The 24,494-nt window shown below is 40.3% G+C and overlaps 1 protein-coding gene across 8 annotated transcripts in view; it reads left to right on the forward strand.

Annotated features, from left to right (window-relative positions):
* Window positions 1-24,494, forward strand: part of TTBK2 (tau tubulin kinase 2) — a 179,570-nt gene that overhangs the window by 137,491 nt on the left and 17,585 nt on the right. For all 8 annotated transcript variants that reach the window (XM_058427579.1, XM_032176063.2, XM_032176062.2 and 5 more), the window contains 3 exons: window positions 3,688-3,904; window positions 10,478-10,689; window positions 11,996-12,584. In XM_058427579.1, coding sequence (XP_058283562.1) covers window positions 3,688-3,904; window positions 10,478-10,689; window positions 11,996-12,584 — 1,018 coding nt within the window. The remainder of the gene's footprint in view (window positions 1-3,687; window positions 3,905-10,477; window positions 10,690-11,995; window positions 12,585-24,494) is intronic.

Raw genomic sequence — 24,494 nt, forward strand, 5'->3', positions numbered from 1 at the left:
TCTTTGTAGAGGGAGAATGAAAGTTTAGAAGGTAAGAGGATGCTTTAAATCATGAGCCAGCAAGCTTTATCTGTAAAGGGTCAGATAAATATCTGTGAGCTATGCTGTCTCTGTCACTACTGTCATTGCTGTTGTAGTGCAAAAGCTGCCATGGCCAACATGTAAACAAATGAGACTGACTGTGTTCCAATAAGTCTATTAAAAAAAAAAATAGGTAGGTAAGCAGGCCAGATTTGGCCCACAGGCACTAGTTTGCCTTAGGGGGAATGAAATATGAAAAGGATGTTCGTTCTTACTATTTTCTCTCATATCTCTTCAGTTCTTCCACACATTTTCTTACTTATTCCCTTAATCTGCTTCAGTTATATAATACCTTGCCTAGAAACACAGACCGTGTGCTAATAACACTCTTATGTATACTTTCTCACTCATTCATATTCCTCAACATGATATAATTTTCCTGGGAAGGAATTATTTCTTTCCATATTGCATACTCCAGATTTGGATCAGAGTTTAGGAAAAGAAACAATAACCAGGGAAGGAGAAAGGAATGGAGAATAAATGCAGAGGGAGGGGCCGGGTGGGAGAGGAACCTGAGTCCTATAAAAGAGAGCCTGTGTGGAGAAGATGGACGATGTCCTTGGAGTGTGTGGTATCATACTGAAGCATAAGAGATAGGAAAAAGTAGGATTGAATGAAAGTAGAAGTGTATTCAGAGATGGAGGTGTGGTTTGTTTCCTGAGGCGTGAAAGAAGGAAATGCCAAGGAATTGAGGTAGTTGGAAAAAAAGCAGAATAATGGCTAGACATAAGGGAAAAAGGGACTTGAAAGAATACTGAGTGATTAAAATGGAAAAAAGGTGATGATAATAGACTAAGCTTCTTGAGTTCAAATATTCATCTATTTCCCTTTCTCTTTCCTCAGGAATAGAGGGAATTCTTACTCAACATTTGGATTACCATGTAGTACATGTATGTTAGTGTCCATTATGACTCTTGCATCAATAAATAAATTATATTGAACTAATATCTGAAAAATCTGTTAGTAGCCAATTTATTTCTGATCTTTAATTATCGCTATAATAAATCTGTTTATTTGAACTATTTTAGGCCCAACTACCTTTTAAATATGCTTCCACCGTCAGAACTACAGACGCTACTTTACTAGGTTGTACGTTTTTTTTTCTTTCTTTCTTTTTTCTGAGAGCCATTATCAGTGCTTTTCTAGATTATATCCTTGTAAACTGTTGATAAAGAGGTTCATTCTAGCATTGACCCATTTAGGCAAAGGTAGTGGTGAAGGTCATCGGTTACCAAGTCAGGTGGAACAAGTCCCTGAAAAATCACTGGTCTTCTCAGAGCATATGAAGTACTCGTGACACCAGTGCCAGGCTGTAACTGTGACCCTTAAAGTGGCTAACTGAGAGGATGCCTGTGTTGCCACTCACAGTAATTACAGGTGTCAGTATAATGTACTGAAGACTAATTTTTCTACTTTGAGACATTCCAGGTCACTTCTAAGAGGAGGTTTCATTGTGTGCTAAGTATTGTGTTCAGTCAGCAATATTAAAAAAAAAAAAACCCTAGAATATAGAGTTATAGAACTGGTAGGAGCCTTTTCACTTGGTGAATGATAACTGTGAACTAGAAAAGCCTCTCATGGGAGGGTCTAAGGGAGCGATGACCAACCATGTAAATAAGACCTGGAATTACTTTGAAAGAAATATATAGGCAAATACCAATTAATATTTGCTATTTCCCCAGGTCAGTTCATGCTGAACTATATCAACTGTATAATTACAGAAAGTCTAGTTTCCCCTCTAGGGCAAGAATTTCCTTCCTCTTGTTTGTGTTGCTAGGGCCTTGCATGTAGTAGGTGCTTAGTAAAAAGTCTGCAAGTGGCCAGGCATGGTGGCTCACACCTGTAATCCCAGCACTTTGGGAGGCCGAGGTGGGTGGATCACTTGAGGCCAGGAGTTTGAGACCAGCCTGGCTGACATGGCAAAACCCCATCTCTACTAAAAATATAAAAAATTAGCTGGGCATGGTGGTGCATGCCTGTAATCCCAGCTACTTGGGAGGCCGAGGCAGGAGAATTGCTTGAACCCAGGAGGCGGAGGTCGCAGTGAGCCAAGATTATGCCACTGCACCCCAGCCTGAGAGACAGAGCTTGACTCTGTCTCAAAAAAAAAAATCTGCCAGTGAAAAAGTAATACACATTTCACACTGTAAAAAAATAACATAGCTGATTGATCTGACACCTGTTTATTTCATCATGGTGCCGCAAAAGTTGATTATACAAATTAGGTCATTCTTGTCATACTCAACTAAATGAATCAAGAGGCAGAGCCCTCATGAATGAGAAAGTACTTGGGGCACATAGCACCAGGTATTTAATTTCTCATAAGCCCAGCTGCTGAAATGGGCTGCTGTGACTCTAAGACTAAATTTACATACCTCTGTCACTCACCAGTCAGAGCCTGCCAGCTCCCAAAAGCTTCTCTAGTGCCAATGAGCTTTCTTTCAAAACAGTATGTGACATCTCTCTAATAAAACCCTCAACCTCTCCTTTGGTCTTCAGATATACCAGAGACCCACTCAGTCTATGTGTGTGCCCCAAATTGTAATTCCTGCTTCCCAAATGAAATGTTAATTTGGAGATTCATCTCTGTATTTTATTTTGAGTTCAACAGCACTTAACATTTTCCCGTTTAGAATTTTTTAAAATTCTCTAACACGCTGGGCGCTGTGGCTCACGCCTGTAATCCCAGCACTTTGGGAGGCCAAGGCAGGCAGATCACCTGAGGTCAGGAGTTTGAGACCAGCCTGCCCAACATGGCAAAACCCTGTCTCTACTAAAAATACAAAAAATAGCCCGGTGTGGTGGTGGGCACCTGTAATCCCAGCTACTCAGGAGGCTAAGGCAGGAGAATCGCTTGAATCCCGGAGGTGGAGGTTGCAGTGAGCCGAGATCGCGCCACTGCACTCCAGCCTGGGCGACAAGAGTGAAACTCTGTCTCAAAAAAAAAAATCTTGTTATAATTGACAGAGACTTCTTTGAAAATAGATGAAATGCTTCTTACTTATAAAGTGATTGTCAAATTAGGGTGTTATTGTTTTAGAATTTGTATTTTAAAATCAGCTTGAAAATTCTAATTGATCAAAATTTTAAAGTTTTATTTTGTAGGATTGGCATGACCTAAGTTTTTTTTTTTCTTTTTCTTTTTCTTTTGTTTTTTTTTATTGTTGTTGTTGTTGTTTTTTGAGCTGGAGTCTTGCTCTGTCACCCAGGCTGGAGTGCAGTGGCGCAATGTCGGCTCACTGTAACCTCCGCCTCCTGGATTCAAGCAATTCTCCTGCCTCAGCCTCGTAAGTAGCTGGGATTACAGGCACCCACCACCACGCCCAGCTAATTTTTGTATTTTTAGTAGAGACAGGGTTTCACCATGTTGGCCAGGCTGGTCTGCAACTCCTGACCTCAAGTGATCTGCCTGCCTCAGCCTCCCAAAGTGCTGGGATTACAGGTGTGAGCCACCATGCCTGGCCAACCTAAGTTTTCAAGGTGCTTTTTTTTTTTTAAACTCTCTTAATTATGTGTGGAGTTCATTTAAATGAAGAAATAAAATGATGTAAGATAGTCTCATAGTAATTTTTGATTCTTGCCTTTTTTTCCTCCCTTCATATGTAGAATTGCCAATGCCACTCCCATCCCTGGAGATTTGCTTCGAGAAAATACAGATGAGGTATTTCCAGATGAACAGCTTAGCGATGGAGAAAATGGCATCCCTGTTGGTGTGTCACCAGATAAATTGCCTGGATCTCTGGGACACCCCCGTCCCCAGGAGAAGGATGTTTGGGAAGAGATGGATGCCAACAAAAATAAGATAAAGCTTGGAATTTGTAAGGTATGAGTACCTTATAAACAACAGAAATTTATTTCTTACAGTTCAGAAGGCTGGGAAGTCCAAGAAGGAAGGCTAGGCAGATTTGGTATCTGGTGAGGGCTGTTTTGTGACTCCTCCTTGCTGAGTCCTCATGTGGTAGATGGGGAAAGGGATCTCTTTTGGGCCTCTTTTGTAAGGACACCACTCTCATTCATGAGGGCTCTGCCTTCTTGACCTAATTACCTCCCAAGGGGCCCACCTCCTAATACCCTCACATTGGGAGTTAGAATTTCACCATGTGAATTTTGGGGGGACACAAACATTCAGACTATAGCAGGTGTATATGTTCAGTCATGGGAGTCATTTGCAAAATGATCTCTGGATCGATGTGATATGCCACAATGTGATTTGGCTGTTGACAAAGCACAATCTGGACCAATAGTAATCAGGAATGAGTAGTGGAAAGTAGACAGGGAGTCAGTGTCAGATTTTTCTAGTGTCAGCTGTGGCTGTCTTTATGGCACCAGGAACAAACCGTTCTTATAGCAAAAAAAAAAAATCACTAGTGACATTCTCAGTTGTCAGCCCATATGGATATCTGTGTATGTGAGAGAATGAAGTGGCACTTGACATAGAAGATCTTAGTTACTTTAGTTTCTGTCTTTTACCCACTATCACTATTTAATCTCAGTGAAATTTGAATGGTAGATAGTTTTGACCCTAAGTCCATTATTTGTTATCATGGTGATGTGCAGTTTATTGAATTTATAATGTATAGTGCTGTACAATACAAGCTCTCATTGTGAACATCTGGATAAAGCATTAAGCTAAATATTGAAGACAATTTACTAAGCTAGGTGCTGTGCAGTTTAAGATACATCTTTTACCTTTAAGGAGCTTACCGTCTCTTCGGGTAGATATGTAGCTGCACAAGCAAATATAATACAAGACAGAACATTGTGCAAAACATTAAAAAGAATTAAAATGCATGCAGATGGGGTGGGAGTTGGGAACATGCCTTATGGAAGAAGTGGTTGAAGTAGAAGTATAAGTAAAAATATGTACATGAGGGCCAGGCATGGTGGCTCACAGCTGTAATCCTAGCACTTTGGGAGGCCAAGGTGGGCGGATCACCTGAAGTCAGGAGTTCAAGACCAGCCTGGCCAACATGGTGAAACCCTGTCTCTACTAAAAATACAAAAATTAGCAGGGTGTGGTGGTGGGTACCTGTAATCCCAGCTACTCGGGAAGCTGAGGCAGGAGAATTGCTTGAACCTGCGAGGTGGAGGTTGCAGTGAGCCAAGATCATGCCACTGCACTCCAGCCTGGGTAACAGAGCGAAACTCCGCCTCAAATTATATGTATATACATATATACATGAAAAAGTGCATGGATAGAGCTTGTCACTTTAGGAATTTATTGGTCATCTAGGAGAAAAATTCAAAACAGCTATATTTATCTTTTAAAATCTACTTATACTATATATAAAAGATTTTATATATATCATGTCAAAGCATAGTAATCTAAGCATGTGAATCCACCATCTGCCCCAAGAACTAGAATATTTTAATATATTCCTTCTATATTTATGCTTCTACCCTATCCCCACTGAGGTAACCACTGTCTTAGGTTAGATTCCATAAAAGCAGAGCTACAAAACAAACCTTAATAAGTTTAAATAATTGAAATCACACATACTATGTTCTCCGAAAATAATAATCTAGTAATCAGTGACATAAAGACAACAGGAAAATTTCTAAACACTTGGAAATTATACAGCAGATTTCTCATCCATGGGTCAGAGAGGAAGCCTTAAAGGAAAAATTTTTTAATTTACATAGAATTGAATGAAATCGAAACTACAGCATATCAAAATGTTTGGGAGGCAGCTAAAGCAGTACTGAGAGAGAAATGTATAGCACTAAATACTTACATTAGGAAAGATAAGGCTTTACATCAATAGTCTAAATCCTACCTCAAGAAAGTAGAAAAAGAAGCAGCAGAATAAGCTAAGACAAGCAGAAAGAATGTAATAAATATCTCTGTTACTGTATTGCAAAAGTTTTGGTGTGTTGTATTTTCATTCTCATTCTATTCTAAATATTTTTCTGTAATGATTTTTTTCATCCATGAGTTAAGTGCATACAAGTTTAGAGTTTTTACATCTGCCAGGTGATTAAAAGCTTTGTTTTTCTTTATATAGTGACTATTTTTATTCTGTTCCTACTATTTTTTTTTCTAGCATTAAAGCCTATTTTGTCAGATGTTAATACAGTTATACCAACTTTCTTCTGGGTAGTACATGCCTGGTGTATCTTTTTTCTGCCTTTATCTTTCTATTTTTTCTCATCTGTATTCTGTTGTGACTTCTGTTAAGTGGAATATAAGTGGACAATCTTACATCTTTATGTTTTAATTAGTCAGCTTAATTGATTTACATTTAGAATTATTATTGTATTTATGTATTTATTTTCTGAGACAGAGTCTCGCTCTGTCACCCAGTCTGGAGTGCAGTGATACGATCTCGGCTCACTGCAACCTCTGCCTCCCGGGTTCAAGTGATTCTCCTGCCTCAGCCTCCCAAGTAGCTGAAATTACAGGCACCCGCCACCACGCCTGGCTAATTTTTGTATTTTTAGTAGAGAGGGTTTTGCCATGTTGGCCAGGATGGTCTCAAACTCCTGACCTGAGGTGATCTGTCCGCCTCAGCCTCCCAAAGTGGTAGGATTACAGGCACGAGCCACGATGCCCAGCCAAATTATTTTTATATGAACTTGTTTCTCTTTTCTTTTAAATTTCTATTCAGTTTTTTAATGCCTTTTTTCTGCCTTTCTTTTCATTACAGATTTTGTTGGTATTTTTCATCTTCTGTTTTCTCTTTGTACTTACTGGGGATTTAAACATTCTAATTCTGTTCTCTTGGTAGTTGTCCTTGAAATTTCCCAATTATTTTTAACTTAAAAGTCTAAAATTAAGCAATATCTTAACCACTTTTCTGATACTGCAAGGACTGTAGAACATTTTAACTTCATTCACCCTTCTCCCAACATTTTAGTACTCTTCTAATTTTAATTCTTTCTTTAAAAAAAAAAAGAAAAAGAATGACTTGCCCTGGCACAGTGGCTCACACCCGTAATCCCAGCACTTTGGGAGGCCAAGGTGGGAGGAACACTAGAGCCCAGGAGTTCAAAACCAGTCTGGGCAACATGGCAAAACCCCGTCTCTACCAAAAAAAAAAAAAAAAAGTTAGCCAGGCGTGTTGGCATGTGCCTGTAGTCCCAGGTACTTGGGAGGCTGAGGGTGGAGGATCTCTTGAACCTGGGGGGAGAAGCTGCAGTGAGCCAAGATTGTGCCACTGCACTCCAGGCTAGGTGACAGAGTGAGACTGTCTCAAACAAACAACAACAAAAAAGAATGACTTGAATTAGATTATTATCTATTTTATTTATTTATTTATTTTTTATTTATTTATTTTTTATTTTTTTAATTTATTTTTTAAATTTTATTATTATACTTTAGGTTTTAGGGTACATGTGCACAATGTGCAGGTTTGTTACATATGTATCCACGTGCCATGTTGTTTTGCTGCACCCAGTAACTCATCATTTAGCATTAGGTATATCTCCTAATGCTGTCCCTCCCCCCTCCCCCCACCCCACAACAGTCCCCGGAGTGTGATGTTCCCCTTCCTGTGTCCTTGAGTTCTCATTGTTCAATTCCCACCTATGAGTGAGAACATGCGGTGTTTGGTTTTTTGTCCTTGCGATAGTTTACTGAGAATGATGTTTTCCAGTTTCACCCATGTCCCTACAAAGGACATGAACTCATCATATTATTTATTTTTTGAGACAGAGTCTCGCACTGTCACGTAGGCTGGAGTGCAGTGGTGCGATCTCAGCTCACTACAACCTCCGCCTCCCGGGTTGTGATTCTCATGCCTTGTCCTCCCAAGTAGCTGGGAGTACAGGCACATGCCACCACACCTGGCTAATTTTTTGTATTTTTGGTAGAGACGGGGTTTCACCATATTGGCCAGGCTAAGTCTTGAACTCCTAGCCTCAAGTAATTCACCTGCCTCAACCTCACAAAGTGCTGGGATTACAGGCGTGAGCCACCAGGCCCAGCCTGGAATTAGATTATTAATGTTGTTCTTTTATACAAGTAATGTTTATATGGACTTTCAAAGACGTTTACTATTTCCTTTCATTTCTGAAAGTCCTTGGCTCATCTTTCTTCCAGAAATATTTCCTTCAGAAGTTCCTTTACCTCAGGTCTTTTGGTAGAGGACTCTTCCTATAAATGTATTTTCTTATCTATAAATGTACTTATTTTAGCTTCATTCTTTCAAGATAGTTTATGCCAAATATAAAGTTGGGGGTTTTGTTTGTTTTCTTTTCTTTTTTTTTTTTCTTTTTTTTTTTTTTTTTTTTTTGAGACAGGGTTTTGCTTTGTTGCCCAGACTGGAGTGCAGTGGCGTGATCTCAGCTCACTTCAGCCTCCACCTCTTGGGTTAAAGCGATTCTCCTGCCTCAGCCTCCCGAGTAGCCGGGACCACAGGCATGCACCACCACACCTGGCTAATTTTTTGTGTGTATTTTTATTAGAGACAAGGTTTTACCGTGTTGGCCAGGCTGGTCTTGAACTCCTGGCCTCAAGTGATTCACCCACCTCCCTCCCAAAGTGCTGGGATTACAGGTGTGAGCCGCCATGCCCAGCCCAAATATAAAGTTTTCTATTGATAGTTATTTTTCCTCTGGCTTCAGTCACTGGTGTTCAGAAACTTACTGTTTTTCTAATTGTTTTTTTCTTTTTAAGTGATTGTTTCCCCCACCTTCATCTTTCCTTCCCAGCTACTTTTTAGTTCTTGTTCTTGTCTGTGGTGTTCTGTGTTTTCACTGTGATGTTTCTGAGCATATATTTATCTTGCTTGGGATATCTTGTGTCCCTTGAATATTTTTATTCATATTTTTGTATAAAAATATGTTCTGGGAAATAACAGCCATTCTGTATCTAAATGTTACTACCTCTTCATTCTTTCTATTATCTCTTTCTAGGACTCCAGTTAGACATATGTTGTGGCTTTTTATTGTATCCATCATATCTCTTAATAACTTTTTTCATAATTTTCTTCTTATCTCGCTGGGTTTGTTTTGTTTTTGTTTTTGTTTTTGTTTTTTTGAGATGGCATCTTGGTCTGTTGCCCAGGCTGGAGTGCAATGGCACGATCTCGGCTCACTGCAACCTCCGTCTCCTGGGTTCAAGTGATTCTCCTGCCTCAGCCTCCCAAGTAGCTAGGATTACAGGTGTGTGCCACCATGCCCAGCTAATTTTTTTTTTGTATTTTTAGTAGAGACAGGGTTTTACTGTGTTGGCCAGGCTAGTCTCCAACTCCTGACCTTGTGACTCACCGTCCTTGGCCTCCCAAAGTGCTGGGGTTACAGATGTGAGCCACCACGCCTGGCCTATCTTGCTGTTTTTTATTCTAGGTAATTTCTTTGGCTGTGTCTTCCACTTCACTAATTAATAATTTCAACCTTTTTTTTTTTTTTGCCTACTTGCTGCTTAACTTGTTAATTGAATATTAAATATTAAGTTAATCATTTAATTCCAAATAACCCTTTGTTGATCTTTGTTATAGTAACCTTTATTTATTTAAACATTTATGCATAGCTGGTCTATATTTTGTATTGGGACCAGTTCAGTCTGAAATATTTGGGAGTTTTAAATGTTTTTCTTAATTTTGACTATTATTTCTGTTGTGTCAATCATGGTAGCATGCCTTCTCATGTATTGATTCTCTCTCTTTTTTTTTTTTTTTGCTAATTAATTAATAATTGATGGGAGTTCTGGAGACCTAAATTGGGGTTTGGGGAAACCTTCCTTCAAGGAAGACTGGCTTGTGTTTCTGCTGCTACCCTGAGTATATCACCAATTTGAGCCAATTAGGCATCCTCTCGAGGGTCTCTAATCAGAGTAGATGTCCCAGACTTCCCTCTGTCACCACACTCCTTATATAAGGCTTATTTTCCCTGATAATGTGCTGCTGTAGGCACCTGTGCTTAAACATTCCCACCCCCTGGGCTGCCTCACACTCATCCTCCTTCTCCTCTGCCTCAGCTCCTTAGTAGTCTGGCCCCCAGGCTTTTTGTTGTTTTTTGTTTTTTAGAGGGAGAATGAGAAAAGAGGTATAGCGACTCTGGCTTGGCAGCCTCTCCTAACTCGTGAGACCACTTATGTCTCAAAGGGAACATCCTTTCCATGTTTCAGTTCCAGGTTAGTGGAATGGGATACTACAAGCCTCAAGTCAGACATAATTCAAAAATCCAAGTCTGTTAAACATTTTTAGATTGTTTATGTTTGTGCCAAAAGTATTTTAAAAAACTAAAATAATACTGAAACTGAGTATAAATTAAGAAAACACATTTAATGAAGAGTTAATAGATAAGAATGTAATGAAGTAAACTAGCCAAAATATCCTAATAGTCTGAAAACACATCTAATCATTTATTTATATTATTTTGAAAGGCTTCAATGATTCCTGTCATGTGTGTTGCCTAGAATGTTTTTCATGGTTTTATTTTATATTTTGGATAGGCTGCTACTGAAGAGGAGAATAGCCATGGTCAGGCAAATGGTCTTCTCAATGCTCCAAGCCTTGGGTCACCAATTCGTGTCCGCTCAGAGATTACTCAGCCAGACAGAGATATTCCATTGGTGCGAAAGTTACGTTCCATCCACAGCTTTGAGCTAGAAAAACGTCTGACCCTGGAGCCAAAGCCAGACACTGACAAGTTCCTTGAGACCTGGTATAAAATAGTGTATTTTTCTTTTTAAAGCTTCTAAGGTACCATTATTATTGTTGTTGTTGTTGTTATTATTATTGTGTATTTCTGTTACATAAAGTCTTTTGAATAAGAAATTCTTGCATTTTTGTAACACTGAGTCTATTAAGCTCTAATTTTCATCCATGCTTTTAATTATTATTATCCTGATTCTTAATTATTATAAATTCTATAGCATATCCTTTGGCTTTGGAAGCTGAGCAGTAAGAGCTGATAACTTCCTAACACTAGGTACAAGTTAAATGAACATTTTTACAGTAACTTTGTTTAAAAAGTAATCTCTTCCACACAACAGCGTAGTGTTGGAGAGGGCATGATAAAGATGGCATTAGGCAGAGATGAGGGGAATACATAAAGGAGGGGAAAAAGTAATTTATACACAAGGGACAGTCAGTTCAATTCACTTTAGTGAAGACCTTCTAGGAGTAAGATACTGTAGGAAAATAGATACCAATAAGTATATCATGCTTGCCCTCAAGAGTTCGCAATCTACCTAGAGAGAAAGGAAGGTGAAACTTGAGAGATCTATACATAGGTAAAGACTGTAATGCATGGTTTTGAGGCACATTATCCCTACAACAAATTTTGATAACAGAAGACAGAAATGAAAAAAGTGTGGGATATATTTATGAATTATAGAAAGCTTCAGTAGTATTCGCAGTATTAAGACCTAATTTCCTTTAATAGTAGTCATGCCCTTCAATGGTGCATCTCTAGTGGCTACTATTGGTAATGAAATATTAGGTTAGAAGGACTGTGAATTTGACTAAGATGATAATTACCGTGTCCCAAGACAATTCAGCCACTTCTGGCCTACTCCAATCTGGCGTCCATTTTAAACAATCCTTCACATATGTGTGTTCTTCCTCATATGGTAATCATTCATAGCTATGTTATGTAAGCACATGTCTACATGCTCACATGATCAAAAGGATGGATGGGGCATTGGTTTACACATTTTGAGTTGTGGCTCATATTGAGAATAACTATCAACATACAATAGGGATAAAAGCTTAGTTCAATAAAAAGTTGGTTTGACAAAAGAAGGGAACTAAAAAGGGCCTTGCTGAGGAAAGAACTGAGCTCCATCTTCCAAAGCAGGATGTGGCAGATAGAGAAGAACATTATCAATGCTGTGAAACTTTCCTTGTGCTTTATCCATCTTTTTTTCTCTCATCTTTGTGTCCATATTAGTTCTCTATGGAGCTTATATATGATATAATAAATGTTTCCTTAGGACAGTTGAGTAACTTCTTTCCATTTCCTTAAGCCTGGAGAAAATGCAGAAAGATACCAGTGCAGGAAAAGAATCTATTCTCCCTGCTCTGCTGCATAAGCCTTGCGTTCCTGCTGCATCCCGTACTGACCACATCTGGCACTATGATGAAGAATATCTTCCAGATGCCTCCAAGCCTGCTTCTGCCAACACCCCTGAGCAGGCAGATGGTGGTGGCAGCAATGGATTTATAGCTGTTAACCTGAGCTCTTGCAAGCAAGAAATTGATTCCAAAGAATGGGTAATTGTGGACAAGGAGCAGGACCTTCAGGATTTTAGGACAAATGAGGCTGTAGGACATAAAACAACTGGAAGTCCTTCTGATGAGGAGCCTGAAGTACTTCAAGTCCTGGAGGCATCACCTCAAGATGAAAAGCTCCAGTTAGGTCCTTGGGCAGAAAATGATCATTTAAAGAAGGAAACCTCAGGTGTGGTCTTAGCACTTTCTGCAGAGGGTCCTCCTACTGCTGCTTCAGAACAATATACAGATAGGCTGGAACTCCAGCCTGGAGCTGCTAGTCAGTTTATTGCAGCGACGCCCACAAGTCTAATGGAGGCACAGGCAGAAGGACCCCTTACAGCGGTAAGAAATTTGTTTTTATTATTATTCTCTGTTACCCACTCAAGGTGCTATTAAGAAAGGACTAACAGTTGATCAACTAAGATTCTTCAGTAGAGGCCTAAATTTTGCAGATGGCCCAGGGAGTGATTTTGTACTAAATTCTATAGGCAACCCTCCAATATGAAATTTTTCAAAAAGTGAGGTCTTCTTTTATTATATCAAACTCAATACATGAAATGTCATTATAACCTAATTTTAGAATAACATTTTTAATTAGACTACAAGCACTAGCTATCTGTGTGTTTATATATGCTACAATTTTTTGAAGTTCCTAGCAATTTTTACTATACATTTACTGAGGAAGGCATATATTTAACCATTCATGGTTTGTTCTTTACACTGTATACTATTGCAAGGCCTGAGCCTTTAATCCCCTTTCTCTTTCATAAAGTCCACCCAGGAATTTCTCATATTTCATATTCCTGTTAAACAGTCATTTTATAACATTGATGGCCACTGTTCAAAATGCAGAGTCCCAGGCCTCACTTCCAGAACTTTTGTTTTAGTAGGTCTGGGGAAGAGCGTGCTCAGGAATCCTCATTTTCACAAGCGGATAGAGGCGGCATTTATGATACAGGTCTTCTGCAAAGGAACTTTTGAGGAACCACTATTGTTTATTTTCAGTTTTGGGCATTCAGCTGGAGAAGCCTGTTACCCTGTTACCAGTAAGCAGTGGTGCCCCCGGTGACTGTGTGAGGAGGAGCCCCAGAAAAGCCAGAGATGGCCAAGCAAAGCCATGAAAAGCCCCCCAGGCTAAATAAGTAACTGGGAACACAAATCTTAGGCACCCACAGGTACCTCTATCCTTATGTGATGAGAGCTACCAGGTTTCCTTAAATTCCATAATCATCTAGCAGTCCCCCTCCTCCAACTCACCAGAAATAGCATTGTTCCCCAAACTGAAATGTTTTCTATTAGAACACAATTCCACATCAGGTGCAAAACAGTGGGAAAAGACACCAGTGAAAATTCATTTTGTGTACAGTTCTGAGAAATTTGCCTGTGCTCCAAAATAGGGAAATAAAGGCCTGCTTCCTTCTTCACCAGTTAGTTAGCAGGTCCCTCTTTCCCGGGACTGCTTTGTATAGTTAGGCAGGTTGTTCGTGGCATAAAGGAATCTAGCCAGGAAACAAATTAGGGCTGAAATCTACCCTAGACTTGCTTTCCAAACTGTGCATCTTGGCACAGGGCTGTTTCCTTTTGGAAGGGCATTCTTTTCCAAATTGTACAAAGCTATCATGTAGGCTAGAGGTAGGTAACTACTAACTCCCTCCCTCTCTGCTCCATCCTTTCTCCCAACCCACCTTTCCTCTTTCCATTCATCCACTCTCTCTACCTTCCCAGGTTCACTTTGTTCTTTAACTCTATAATGCTATGTACTAACTTTTGCTCTAGCCTGTTTCCAGCAGCATTCTGGTGTGCCTGCCTTCGTGGAGGCTTTCTAAAACCTTTGCTCCATTTCTCCTGGTATTTTTTTGCCCTCTCTCGATGCTGTCCTATTTACAAAGATTGTGCTCATGGTTCTCTTACACTACTGCAGTGTTTTCTCTGACAAGTTGTTGATAGGCTTGCGTTCATGTATGTGATGTTTGACCTTATTTTTAGATATCTTTGAATTATTTTTCTTTCTTTCTTTACTGAGACGCAGTCTCACTCTGTTGCCCAGGTTGGAGCACAGTGGTGCGATCTCGGCTCACTGCAACCTCCGCTTTCTGGGTTCAAGTGATTCTCCTGCCTTGGCCTCCCAAGTAGCTGGAATTACAGGTGCCTACCACCAAGCCTGGCTAATTTTTTTGTATTAATTGAAAGTCTCTAATGAAATGTCAGCTGCATCAATTGTATACTTATTTCTCAGTTTTTTTGTTTCTATTGTAGAGGCAAGGTCTTCCTCAGTCACCCAGGCTGTAGCACAGTGGAACGATCATACCTTACTGTAACCTTGAGCTCCTGGGCTCAAGTGATCCTCCCATGCCAGCGTCCCGAGTCACTAGGACTACAGGCATGAGTCACCACACCCAGCTAATTTTGCTGTATTTCAGGGATAACAAGTTGGCACCAACCTGTCAGGTTGGCAATGAAAACTTACATCTAAACAGTTACCTTAAACAACCTGAAGTGATTGTAGTGGGGCTGTTTACAGGAATGAGGACACCGACATATCTGCCTAGGACTTAGGAGTGGAATTTTGGATATCTTTATTTTCTCAACTTTTGTTTTCTAATTTTTTTTTAGCATGGTAATTAAAAATCTTTCTGGGAAGGTTAAGGAATGCTTCAGGCCTGGCGTGGTGGCTCACGCCTGTAATCCCAGCACTTTGGGAGGCCGAGGCGGGTGGGTCACGAGGTCAGGAGTTCAAGACCAGCCTGGCCAAGATGGTGAAACCCCGTCTCTACTAAAAATACAAAAAACTAGCCAGGCGTGGTGGCAGGACCTATAATCCTGGCTACTCCGGAGGCTGAGGCAGAGAATTGCTTAAAAACCTTGGAGGCGGAGGTCGCAGTGAGCTGAGATCATGCCACTGCACTCCAGCCTGGGCTACAGAGCAAGACTCCATGTCAAAAAAAAAAAAAAAGGAAAGAAAAAAAAGAAAGTTCCATGTGACTTTCCTGGCGAGGCATGCTTTGCTTATTTGGATCCCTTGTATAAACTACAGTGTCTGTGTGAAAGCTCATGGAGTTATTCAGAGCCTCCATTGACACAGGAATCATCCACACATGTATTAATAGAGGTATGCTTTAATAATGTGAAAAGGTGAAGACTTTTTGGGTTGGTTACCATCTGTTTAACTTCTTAAAATGGATTTTGCAGGAGGGTTGAATGTATGTATATTGACTGGGGAGTGGCCAAATATCCTGTGTCTGACCATGAATTCCTATTTTTGATCTGGAAGATTTGGTCATTATAATCATAGGAAAGTTTTTTTTTTCTATGAGATTACATCTCTGGAATTGTATTTGATATTACACTTCAACCTATGTACAGTCAGAAAGGATCAGAGATTGGATGGACTGCACTGGAAAGTAAAGAAAGCCCATCTGTGAAGTGCTTGAGTACAGACTGGAATATCACTTGGGAGATTTTTGTGGAAGGAACCTCAGCATGCAATGGTTGATACACTCATGTGTGCAACATTTGTTGAGTGTCTACTGTGAGTTGGGTACTATGCTAAGTACCAAGAATAAAAAGCCCAGTTAGTCACCTCACTGCTTTCAAGGGACTTCATTCTAGTAAAGAAATAGTTTAAGTGTTATAGGTGCTGTGATAGAAATTTATGTGTTGTAGAAGTTGGACTAGATTTATCCCTAAGTTGTCATTATTATGATTATGATTATGATTATTATTATTATTATACTTTAAGTTCTAGGGTACATGTGCACGACATGCAGGTTTGTTACATAGGTATACACGTGCCATGTTGGTGTGTTGCACCCATCAACTCGTCATTAGGTATTTCTGCTATCCCTCCCCCTGCCCCCCACCCCACGACAGGCCCTGGTGTGTGATGTTCCCCACCCTGTGTCCAGGTATTCTCATTGTTCAGTTCCCACCTATAAGTGAGAACATGTGGTGTTTGGTTTTCTGTCCTTGTGATAGTTTGCTCAGAATGATGGTTTCCAGCTGCATCCATGTCCCTGCAAAGGACATGAACTCATCCTTTTTTATGGCTGCATAGTATTCCATGGTGTATATGTGCCACATTTTCTTAATCCAGTCTATCATTGATGGACATTTGGGTTCCAAGTCTGCTGTTGTGAATAGTGCCACAATAAACATACATGTGCATGTGTCTTTATAGTAGCATGATTTATAATCCTTTGGGTGTATACCCAGTAATGGCATTGCTGGGTCAAATGGTATTTCTAGTTCTAGATCCTCGAGAAATCGCCACACTGACTTCCACAATGGTTGAACTAATTTACACTCCTACCAACAGTGTAAAAGCGTTCCTATTTCTCCACATCCTCTCCAGCATCTGTTGTTTCCTGACTTTTTAATGATCACCATTCTAACTGGTGAGAGATGGTATCTCATTGTGGTTTTGATTTGCATTTCTCTGATGGCCAGTGATGATGAGCATTTTTTCATGTGTCTGTTGGCTGCATAAATGTCTTCTTTTGAGAAGTATCTGTTCATATCCTTTGCCCACTTTTTGTTGGGGTTGTTTGTTTTTGTCTTGTAAATTTGTTTAAGTTCTTTGTAGATTCTGGATATTAGCCCTTTGTCAGATGGATAGATTGCAAAAATGTTCTCCCGTTCTATAGGTTGCCTCTTCACTCTGATGGTAGTTTCTTTTGCTGTGCAGAAGCTCTTTAGTTTAATTAAATCCCATTTGTCAATTTTGGCTTTTGTTGCCGTTGCTTTTGGTGTTTTAGTCGTGAAGTCCTTGCCCATGCCTGTGTCCTGAATGGTATTGCCTAGGTTTTCTTCTAGGGTTTTTATGGTTTTAGGTCTAACATATAAGTCTTTAATCCATCTTGAATTAATTTTTATATAAGGTGTAAGGAAGGGATCCAGTTTCAGCTTTCTACATATGGCTAGCCAGTTTTCCCAGCACCATTTATTAAATAGGGAATCCTTTCCCCATTTCTTGTTTTTGTTAGGTTTGTCAAAGATCAGATGGTTGTAGATGTGTGGTGTTATTTCTGCAACCTCTGCTGTGTTCCATTGGTCTATATATCTGTTTTGGTACCAGTACCATGCTGTTTTGGTTACTGTAGCCTTGTAGTACAGTTTGAAGTCAGGTAGTATGATGCCTCCAGCTTTGTTCTTTTGGCTTAGGATTGTCTTGGCAACGCGGGCTCTTTTTTGGTTCTATATGAAATTTAAAGTAGTTTTTTCCAATCGTGTGAAGAAAGTCATTGGTAGCTTGATGGGGATAGCATTGAATCTATAAATTACCTTGGCAAGTATGGCCATTTTCACGATACTGATTCTTCCTATCCATGAACATGGAATGTTCTTCCATTTGTTTGTGTCCTCTTTTATTTCTTTGAGCAGTGGTTCATAGTTCTCCTTGAAGAGGTCCTTCATATCCCTTGTAAGTTGGATTCCTAGGTATTTTTTTCTCTTTGTAGCAATTGGGAATGGGAGTTCACTCATGATTTGGCTCTCTGTCTGTTATTGGTGTATAGGAATGCTTGTGATTTTTGCACATTGATTTTGTATCCTGAGACTTTGCTGAAGTTGCTTATCAGCTCACGGAGATTTTGGGCTGAGATGATGGAGTTGTCTAAATATACAATCATGTCATCTGCAAACAGGGACAATTTTACTTCCTCTTTTCCTAATTGAATACCCCTTATTTCTTTCTCTTGCCTGATTGCCCTGGCCAGAACTTCCAACACTATGTTGAATAAGAGTGGTGAGAGAGGGCATCCCTGTCTTATGCCAGTTTTCAAAGGGAATGCTTCCAGTTTTTGCCCATTCAGTATGATATTGGCTGTGGTTTTGTCATAACTCACTCTTATTATTTTGAGATACGTTCCATAGATACCTAGTTTATTCAGAGTTTTTAGCACGAAGGGCTGTTGAATTTTGTCGAAGGCCTTTTCTGCATCTGTTGAGATAAACATATGGTTTTTGTCATTGGTTCTGTTTATGTGATGAATTACGCTTATTGATTTACATATTTTGAACCAGCCTTGCATCCCAGGGATGAAGCCAACTTGATCGTGATGGATAAGCTTTTTGACGTGCTGCTGGATTCCGTTTGCCAGTATTTTATTGAGGATTTGTGCATCAATGTTCATCAGGGATATTGGTCGAAAATTCTTTTTTTGTTGTTGTATCTCTGCCAGGCTTTGGTATCAGGATGATGCTGGCCTCATAAAATGAGTTAGGGAGGGTTCCCTCTTTTTCTATTGATTGGAATAGTTTCAGAAGGAATGGTACCAGCTCCTTTTTGTACCTCTAGTAGAATACGGCTGTGAATCCATCTGGTCCTGGACTTCTTTTGGTTGGTAGGCTATTAATTATTGCCTCAATTTCAGAGCCTGTTATTGGTCTATTCAGAGATTCAACTTCTTCCTGGTTTAGTCTTGGGAGGGTATATATATCGAGGAATTTATCCATTTCTTCTAGATTTTCTAGTTTATTTGCATAGAGGTGTTTATAGTATTCTCTGATGGTAGTTTGTATTTCTGTTAGATGGTGGTGATATCCCCTTTATCATTTTTATTGCATCTATTTGATTCTTCTCTCTTTTCTTTTTTATTAGTCTTGCTAGCGGTCTATCAATTTTTTGATCTTTTCAAAAAACCAGCTCCTGGATTCATTGATTTTTTGAAGGTTTTTTTTGTGTCTCTGTTTCCTTCAGTTCTGCTCTGTCACTATCTCCTTGAGTTCTTGCCTTCTGCTAGCTTTTGAATGTGTTTGCTCTTGCTTCTCTAGTTCTTTTAATTGTGATGTTAGGGTGTCAATTTTGGATCTTTCCTGCTTTTTCTTGTGGGCATTTAGTGCTATAAATTTCCCTCTACACACTGCTTTAAATGTGTCCCAGAGATTCTGGTATGTTGTGTCTTTGTTCTCATTGGTTTCAAAGAACATCTTTATTTCTTCCTTCATTTCGTTATTTACCCAGTAGTCATTCAGGAACAGGTTGTTCAGTTTCCATGTAGTTGTGTGGTTTTGAGTGAGTTTCTTAATCCTGAGTTCTAATTTGATTGCACTGTGGTCTGACAGTTTGTTATAATTTCTATTCTTTTACATTTGCTGAGGAGTGCTCTACTTCCAACTATGTGGTCAACTTTGGAATAAGTGTGATGTGGTGCTGAGAAGAATGTATATTCTGTTGATTTGGGGTGGAGAGTTCTGTAGATGTCTATTAGGTCTGCTTGGTGCAGAGCTGAGTTCAAGTCCTGGATATCCTTGTTAACCTTCTGTCTGGTTGATCTGTCTAATATTGACAGTGGGGTATTAAAGTCTCCCATTATTATTGTGTGGGAGTCTAAGTCTCTTTGTAGGTCACTAAGGACTTGCTTTATGAATCTGGGTGCTCCTGTATTGGGTGCATATATATTTAGGATAGTTAGCTCTTCTTGTTGAATTGATCCCTTTACCATTATGTAATGACCTTCTTTGTCTCTTTTGATCTTTGTTGGTTTAAAGTCTGTTTTATCAGACACTAGGATTGCAACCCTTGCTTTTTTGTTTTTTGCTTTCCATTTGCTTGGTAGATCTTCCTTCATCCCTTTATTTTGAGCCTATATGTGTCTCTGCATGTGAGATAGGTCTCCTGAATACAGCACACTGATGGGTCTTGACTCTTTATCCAATTTGCCAGTCCGTGTCTTTTAATTGGGGCATTTAGCTCATTTACATTTAAGGTTAATATTGTTATGTGTGCATTTGGTCCTGTCATTATGGTGTTAGCTGGTTATTTTGCCAGTTAGTTGATGCAGTTTCTTCCTAGCATCAATGGTCTTTACAATTTGGCATGTTTTTGCAGTGGCTGGTACAGTTCCTTTCCATGTTTAGTGCTTCCTTCAGGAGCTCTTGTAAGGCAGGCCTGGAGGTGACAGAATCTCTCAGCATTTGCTTGTCTGTAAAGGATTTTATTTCTCCTTCACTTATGAAGCTTAGTTTGGCTGGATATGAAATTCTGGGTTGAAAATTCTTTTCTTTAAGAATGTTGAATATTGGCCTCCACTCTCTTCTGGCTTGTAGAGTTTCTGCCGAGAGATCCGCTCTTAGTCTGATGGGCTTCCCTTTGTGGGTAACCTGACCTTTCTCTCTGGCTGCCCTTAACATTTTTTCCTTCATTTCAACCTTGGTGAATCTGACAATTATGTGTCTTGGAGTTGCTCTTCTCATGGAGTATCTTTGTGGTGGTCTCTGTATTTCTTGAATTTGAATGTTGGCCTGTCTTGCTAGGTTGGGGAAGTTCTCCTGGATAATATCCTGCAGAGTGTTTTCCAGCTTGGTTCCATTCTCCTTGTCACTTTCAGGTACACCAATCAAATGTAGATTTGGTTTTTTCACGTAGTCCCATATTTCTTGGAGGCTTTGTTCATTTCTTTTTGCTCTTTTTTCTCTAAACTTCTCTTCTCACTTCATTTCATTAATTTGATCTTCAATCACTGATACCCTTTCTTCCACATGGTCAAATTGGCTACTGAAGCTTGTGCATGCGTCACGTAGTTTTTGTGCAACGGTTTTCAGCTCCATCAGCTCATTTAAGGTCTTCTCTACACTGTTTATTCTAGTTAGCCATTCGTCTAATCTTTTTTCAAGGTTTTTAGCTTCCTTGTGATGGGTTCGAACATCCTCCTTTAGCTTGGAGAAGTTTGTTATTAGCGACCTTCTGAAGCCTACTTCTGTCAACTCGTCAAATTCATTCTCCATCCAGCTTTGTTCCATTGATGGCAAGGAGCTGTGATCCTTTGGAGGAGAAGAGGTGCTCTGGCTTTTAGAATTTTCAGCTTTTCTGCTCTGGTTTCTCCTCATCTTTGTGGTTTTATCTACCTTTGGTCTTTGATGATGGTGACCTACAGATGGGGTTTTGGTGTGGATGTCCTTTTTGTTGATATTGATGCTATTCCTTTCTGTTTGTTAGTTTTCTTTCTAACAGTCAGATCCTTCAGCTGCAGGTCTGTTGGAGTTTGCTGGAAGTCCACTCCAGACTCTGTTTACCTGGGTATCACCAGCAGAGGCTGCAGAACAGCAAACATTGCAGAACAGCAAATATTGCTACCTGATTCTTCCTCTGGAAGCTTCGTCTCAGAGGGGCACCCGGCTGTATGAGGTGACACTCAGCCCCTACCGGGAGGTGTCTTCTAGTTAGGCTACACAGGCATCAGGGACCCACTTGAGGAGGCAGTCTGTCCATTCTCTGAGCTCAAACTCCATGCTGGGAGAACCACTGCTCTCTTCAGAGCGGTCAGACAGGGACGTTTAAGTTTGCAAAAGTTTCTGCCACCTTTTGTTCAGCTATGCTCTGCCCCCAGAGGTGGAGTCTACAGAGGCAGCAGGCCTTACTGAGCTGCAGTGGGCTCTGCCCAGTTCGAGCTTCCTTGGCTGCTTTGTTTACCTACTCAAGCCTCAGCAATGGCAGACGCCCCTCCCCCTGCCAGGCTGCTGCCTCACAGGTCTATCTCAGACTGCTGCGCTAGCAGTGAGCAAGGCTCCATGGGTACCCGCTGAGCCAGGTGCAGGATGTAATCTCCTGGTGCGCCGTTTGCTAAGACCTTTGGAAGAGCGCAGTATTTGGGCAGGAGTGTCCCGTTTTTCCAGGTACTGTCTGTCACGGCTTCCCTTGGCTAGGGGAAGGGAAATCCCCCAACCCCCTTATGCTTCCCGGGTGAGGTGATGCCCTGCCCTGCTTCAGCTTGCCCTCCATGGGCTGGACCCACTCTCCAACCAGTCCCAGTGAGATGAATCAGGTACCTCAGTTGGAAATGCAGAAATCACCTGTCTTCTGCGTCAATCATGCTGGGAGCTGCAGACCGGAGCTGTTCCTATTCGGCCATCTTGGGACAGAATCCCTAAGGTGTCTTTCAATACTGCATGAAGGGGCTAGAAAACTGACTGTTTAATCCTGTCGCCATGTATATAATATATAATTACAGGCCTGCCAAAAAATATTTTTGTTTTAGTCTATCTTTTCTGGGCTTCTGTTCTTTGGATATGAGTTATGGCTTATGATTTTTAGTACTCCCACAAAATTTTTATAATTGCAAACCCCTTTAAAGACACATTGAACTATCAATAATGAGTGACTTGTCTGGGGAGTGGGATGACGAGGTAAGGACAAAAGCAGCTTTTACTTTTCATTCACTTAGGTTTTGAGGCTTTAGGTTTTTAGTTTTGCCCACCTCTGTAGCAAAGACTGCTGCCTTCCCCACTCTTCCCCATCCACCCTCACCTCAATCCACATTGGCCAAAGTGGGAGATACCATGTATGGCCTCTTAAAAAAATTATAATTGACACATAATAATCATACATATGTATGAGGTACATAGTGATGTTTTGAGACATACAATGTATAGTGACCAGATCAGCATAACTAGCATCTACATCATCTCAAACATTTATTGTTTCTTTGTGTTGGGAGCATTCAATATCCTTTCTTCTATCTATTTGAAAATATATATTATTGGGCCAGGCACAGTGGCTCATGCCTGTAATCCCACACTTTGGGAGGCTGAGGCAGGTGGATTCCCTGAGGTCAGGAGTTCGAGACCAACCTGGCTAACATGGTGAAACCCTAACAACACAAAAATTAGCCGGGCGTGGTGGGGCATGCTTATAATCCCAGCTACTTGGGAGGCTGAGGCAGGAGAACTGCTTGAACCCAGGAGGTGGAGGTTGCAGTGAGCAAAGATTGCACTCTACACTCCAGCCTGGGTGACAGACTGAGACTCTGTCTCAAAAAAAAAAAAAAAATATATATATATATATATGTATATATGTATGTATATATAGATATGTATATATGTATATATAATTGTTAATTGTAATCATCCTGTAGTGCTATGGAACACTAGAAGTTATTCCTTCTCTCTAGCTGTAATTTTGTATCCTTTAACAAATCTTTCCCTATCTCCCCATTCCCACTACTGTTTCCAGCCTCTAATAACCTCTCTTCTACTTTTTACTTACGTAAAATCAACTTTTTTTAGCTTCCTCATATATTAGTGAGAACATGCGGTACTTGTCTTTCTTTGCTTGGCTTATTTCATTTAACATAACAGCCACCAGTGCCATCCATGTTGCCATGAATGACAGGATTTTATTTTTTATGGCTGAATAGTATTCCCTTGTTTATATATACCACATTTTATTTTATTTATTTATTTATTTATTTTTTGAGACAGCGTCTTGCTCTGTCACCCAGGCTGGAGTGCAGTGGTGGTGATCTTGGCTCAGTGCAACCACCACCTCCCGGGTTTAAGCAGTGCTCCTGCCTCAGCCTCCTGGGTAGCTGGGACTACAGGCACATGCCACCATCCCTGGCTAATTTTTGTATTTTTTGTAGAGATGGGGTTTCACCATGTTGGCCAGGCTGGTCTCTAACTCTGACCTCAGGTGATCCACCTGCCTTGGCCTTTCAAAGTTCTGGGATTACAGGCATGAGCCACCGTGCCTGGCCGATATACCACATTTTCTTTATCCACTCATCTGTTGTTGTACACTTGGGCTGATTCCATATCTTGGCTATTGTGAACAGTGATGCAGTAAATGTGAGTGTGCAGATATCTCTTCAATATACTGATCTTCCCAGTAGTGGGATTGCTGAATTGTATGGTAGTTCTATTTGTAGTTTTTTTGAGGAACCTACATACTTTTCTCCATAGTAGTAACTGTACTAGTTTACATTCCTACTGTATTAGTCTGTTTTCATACTGCTGATAAAGACATACCCAAGACTGGGCAATTTACAAAAGAAAGAAGTTTAATTGGACTTATAATTCCACATGGCTGGGGAGGCCTCACAATCATGGTGGAAGGCAAGGAGGAGCAAGTCACATCCTACATGGATGGCAGCAGGCAAAGAGAGCTTGTGCAGGAAAACTCTCCCTTATAACCATCGGATCTCGTGAGACTTACTCACTATCACGAGAACTGCATGAGAAAGACCTGCCCCCATGATTCAGTTACCTCCTACTGGGTCCCTCCCACAACATGTGGGAATTCAAGATGAGATTTGGGTGGCGACACAGCCAAACCATATCACCCACCAACACTGTATTTGAGAGTTCTCTTTTCTCTGCATCCTTGCCAGCATTTGTTATTTTTTGTCTTTTTGATGATAGCCATTTTTACTGGGGTGATACAATATCTCATTGTGGTTTTTATTTGCATTTCCCTGATGACTAGTGATACTGAACATTTTTTCATATATTTGTTGGCCATTTGTAGATCTTCTTTTG

The sequence above is a fragment of the Hylobates moloch genome, unplaced genomic scaffold, assembly GCF_009828535.3.
Source record: "Hylobates moloch isolate HMO894 unplaced genomic scaffold, HMol_V3 SCAFFOLD_14, whole genome shotgun sequence".
Classification (NCBI taxonomy): domain Eukaryota; kingdom Metazoa; phylum Chordata; class Mammalia; order Primates; family Hylobatidae; genus Hylobates; species Hylobates moloch.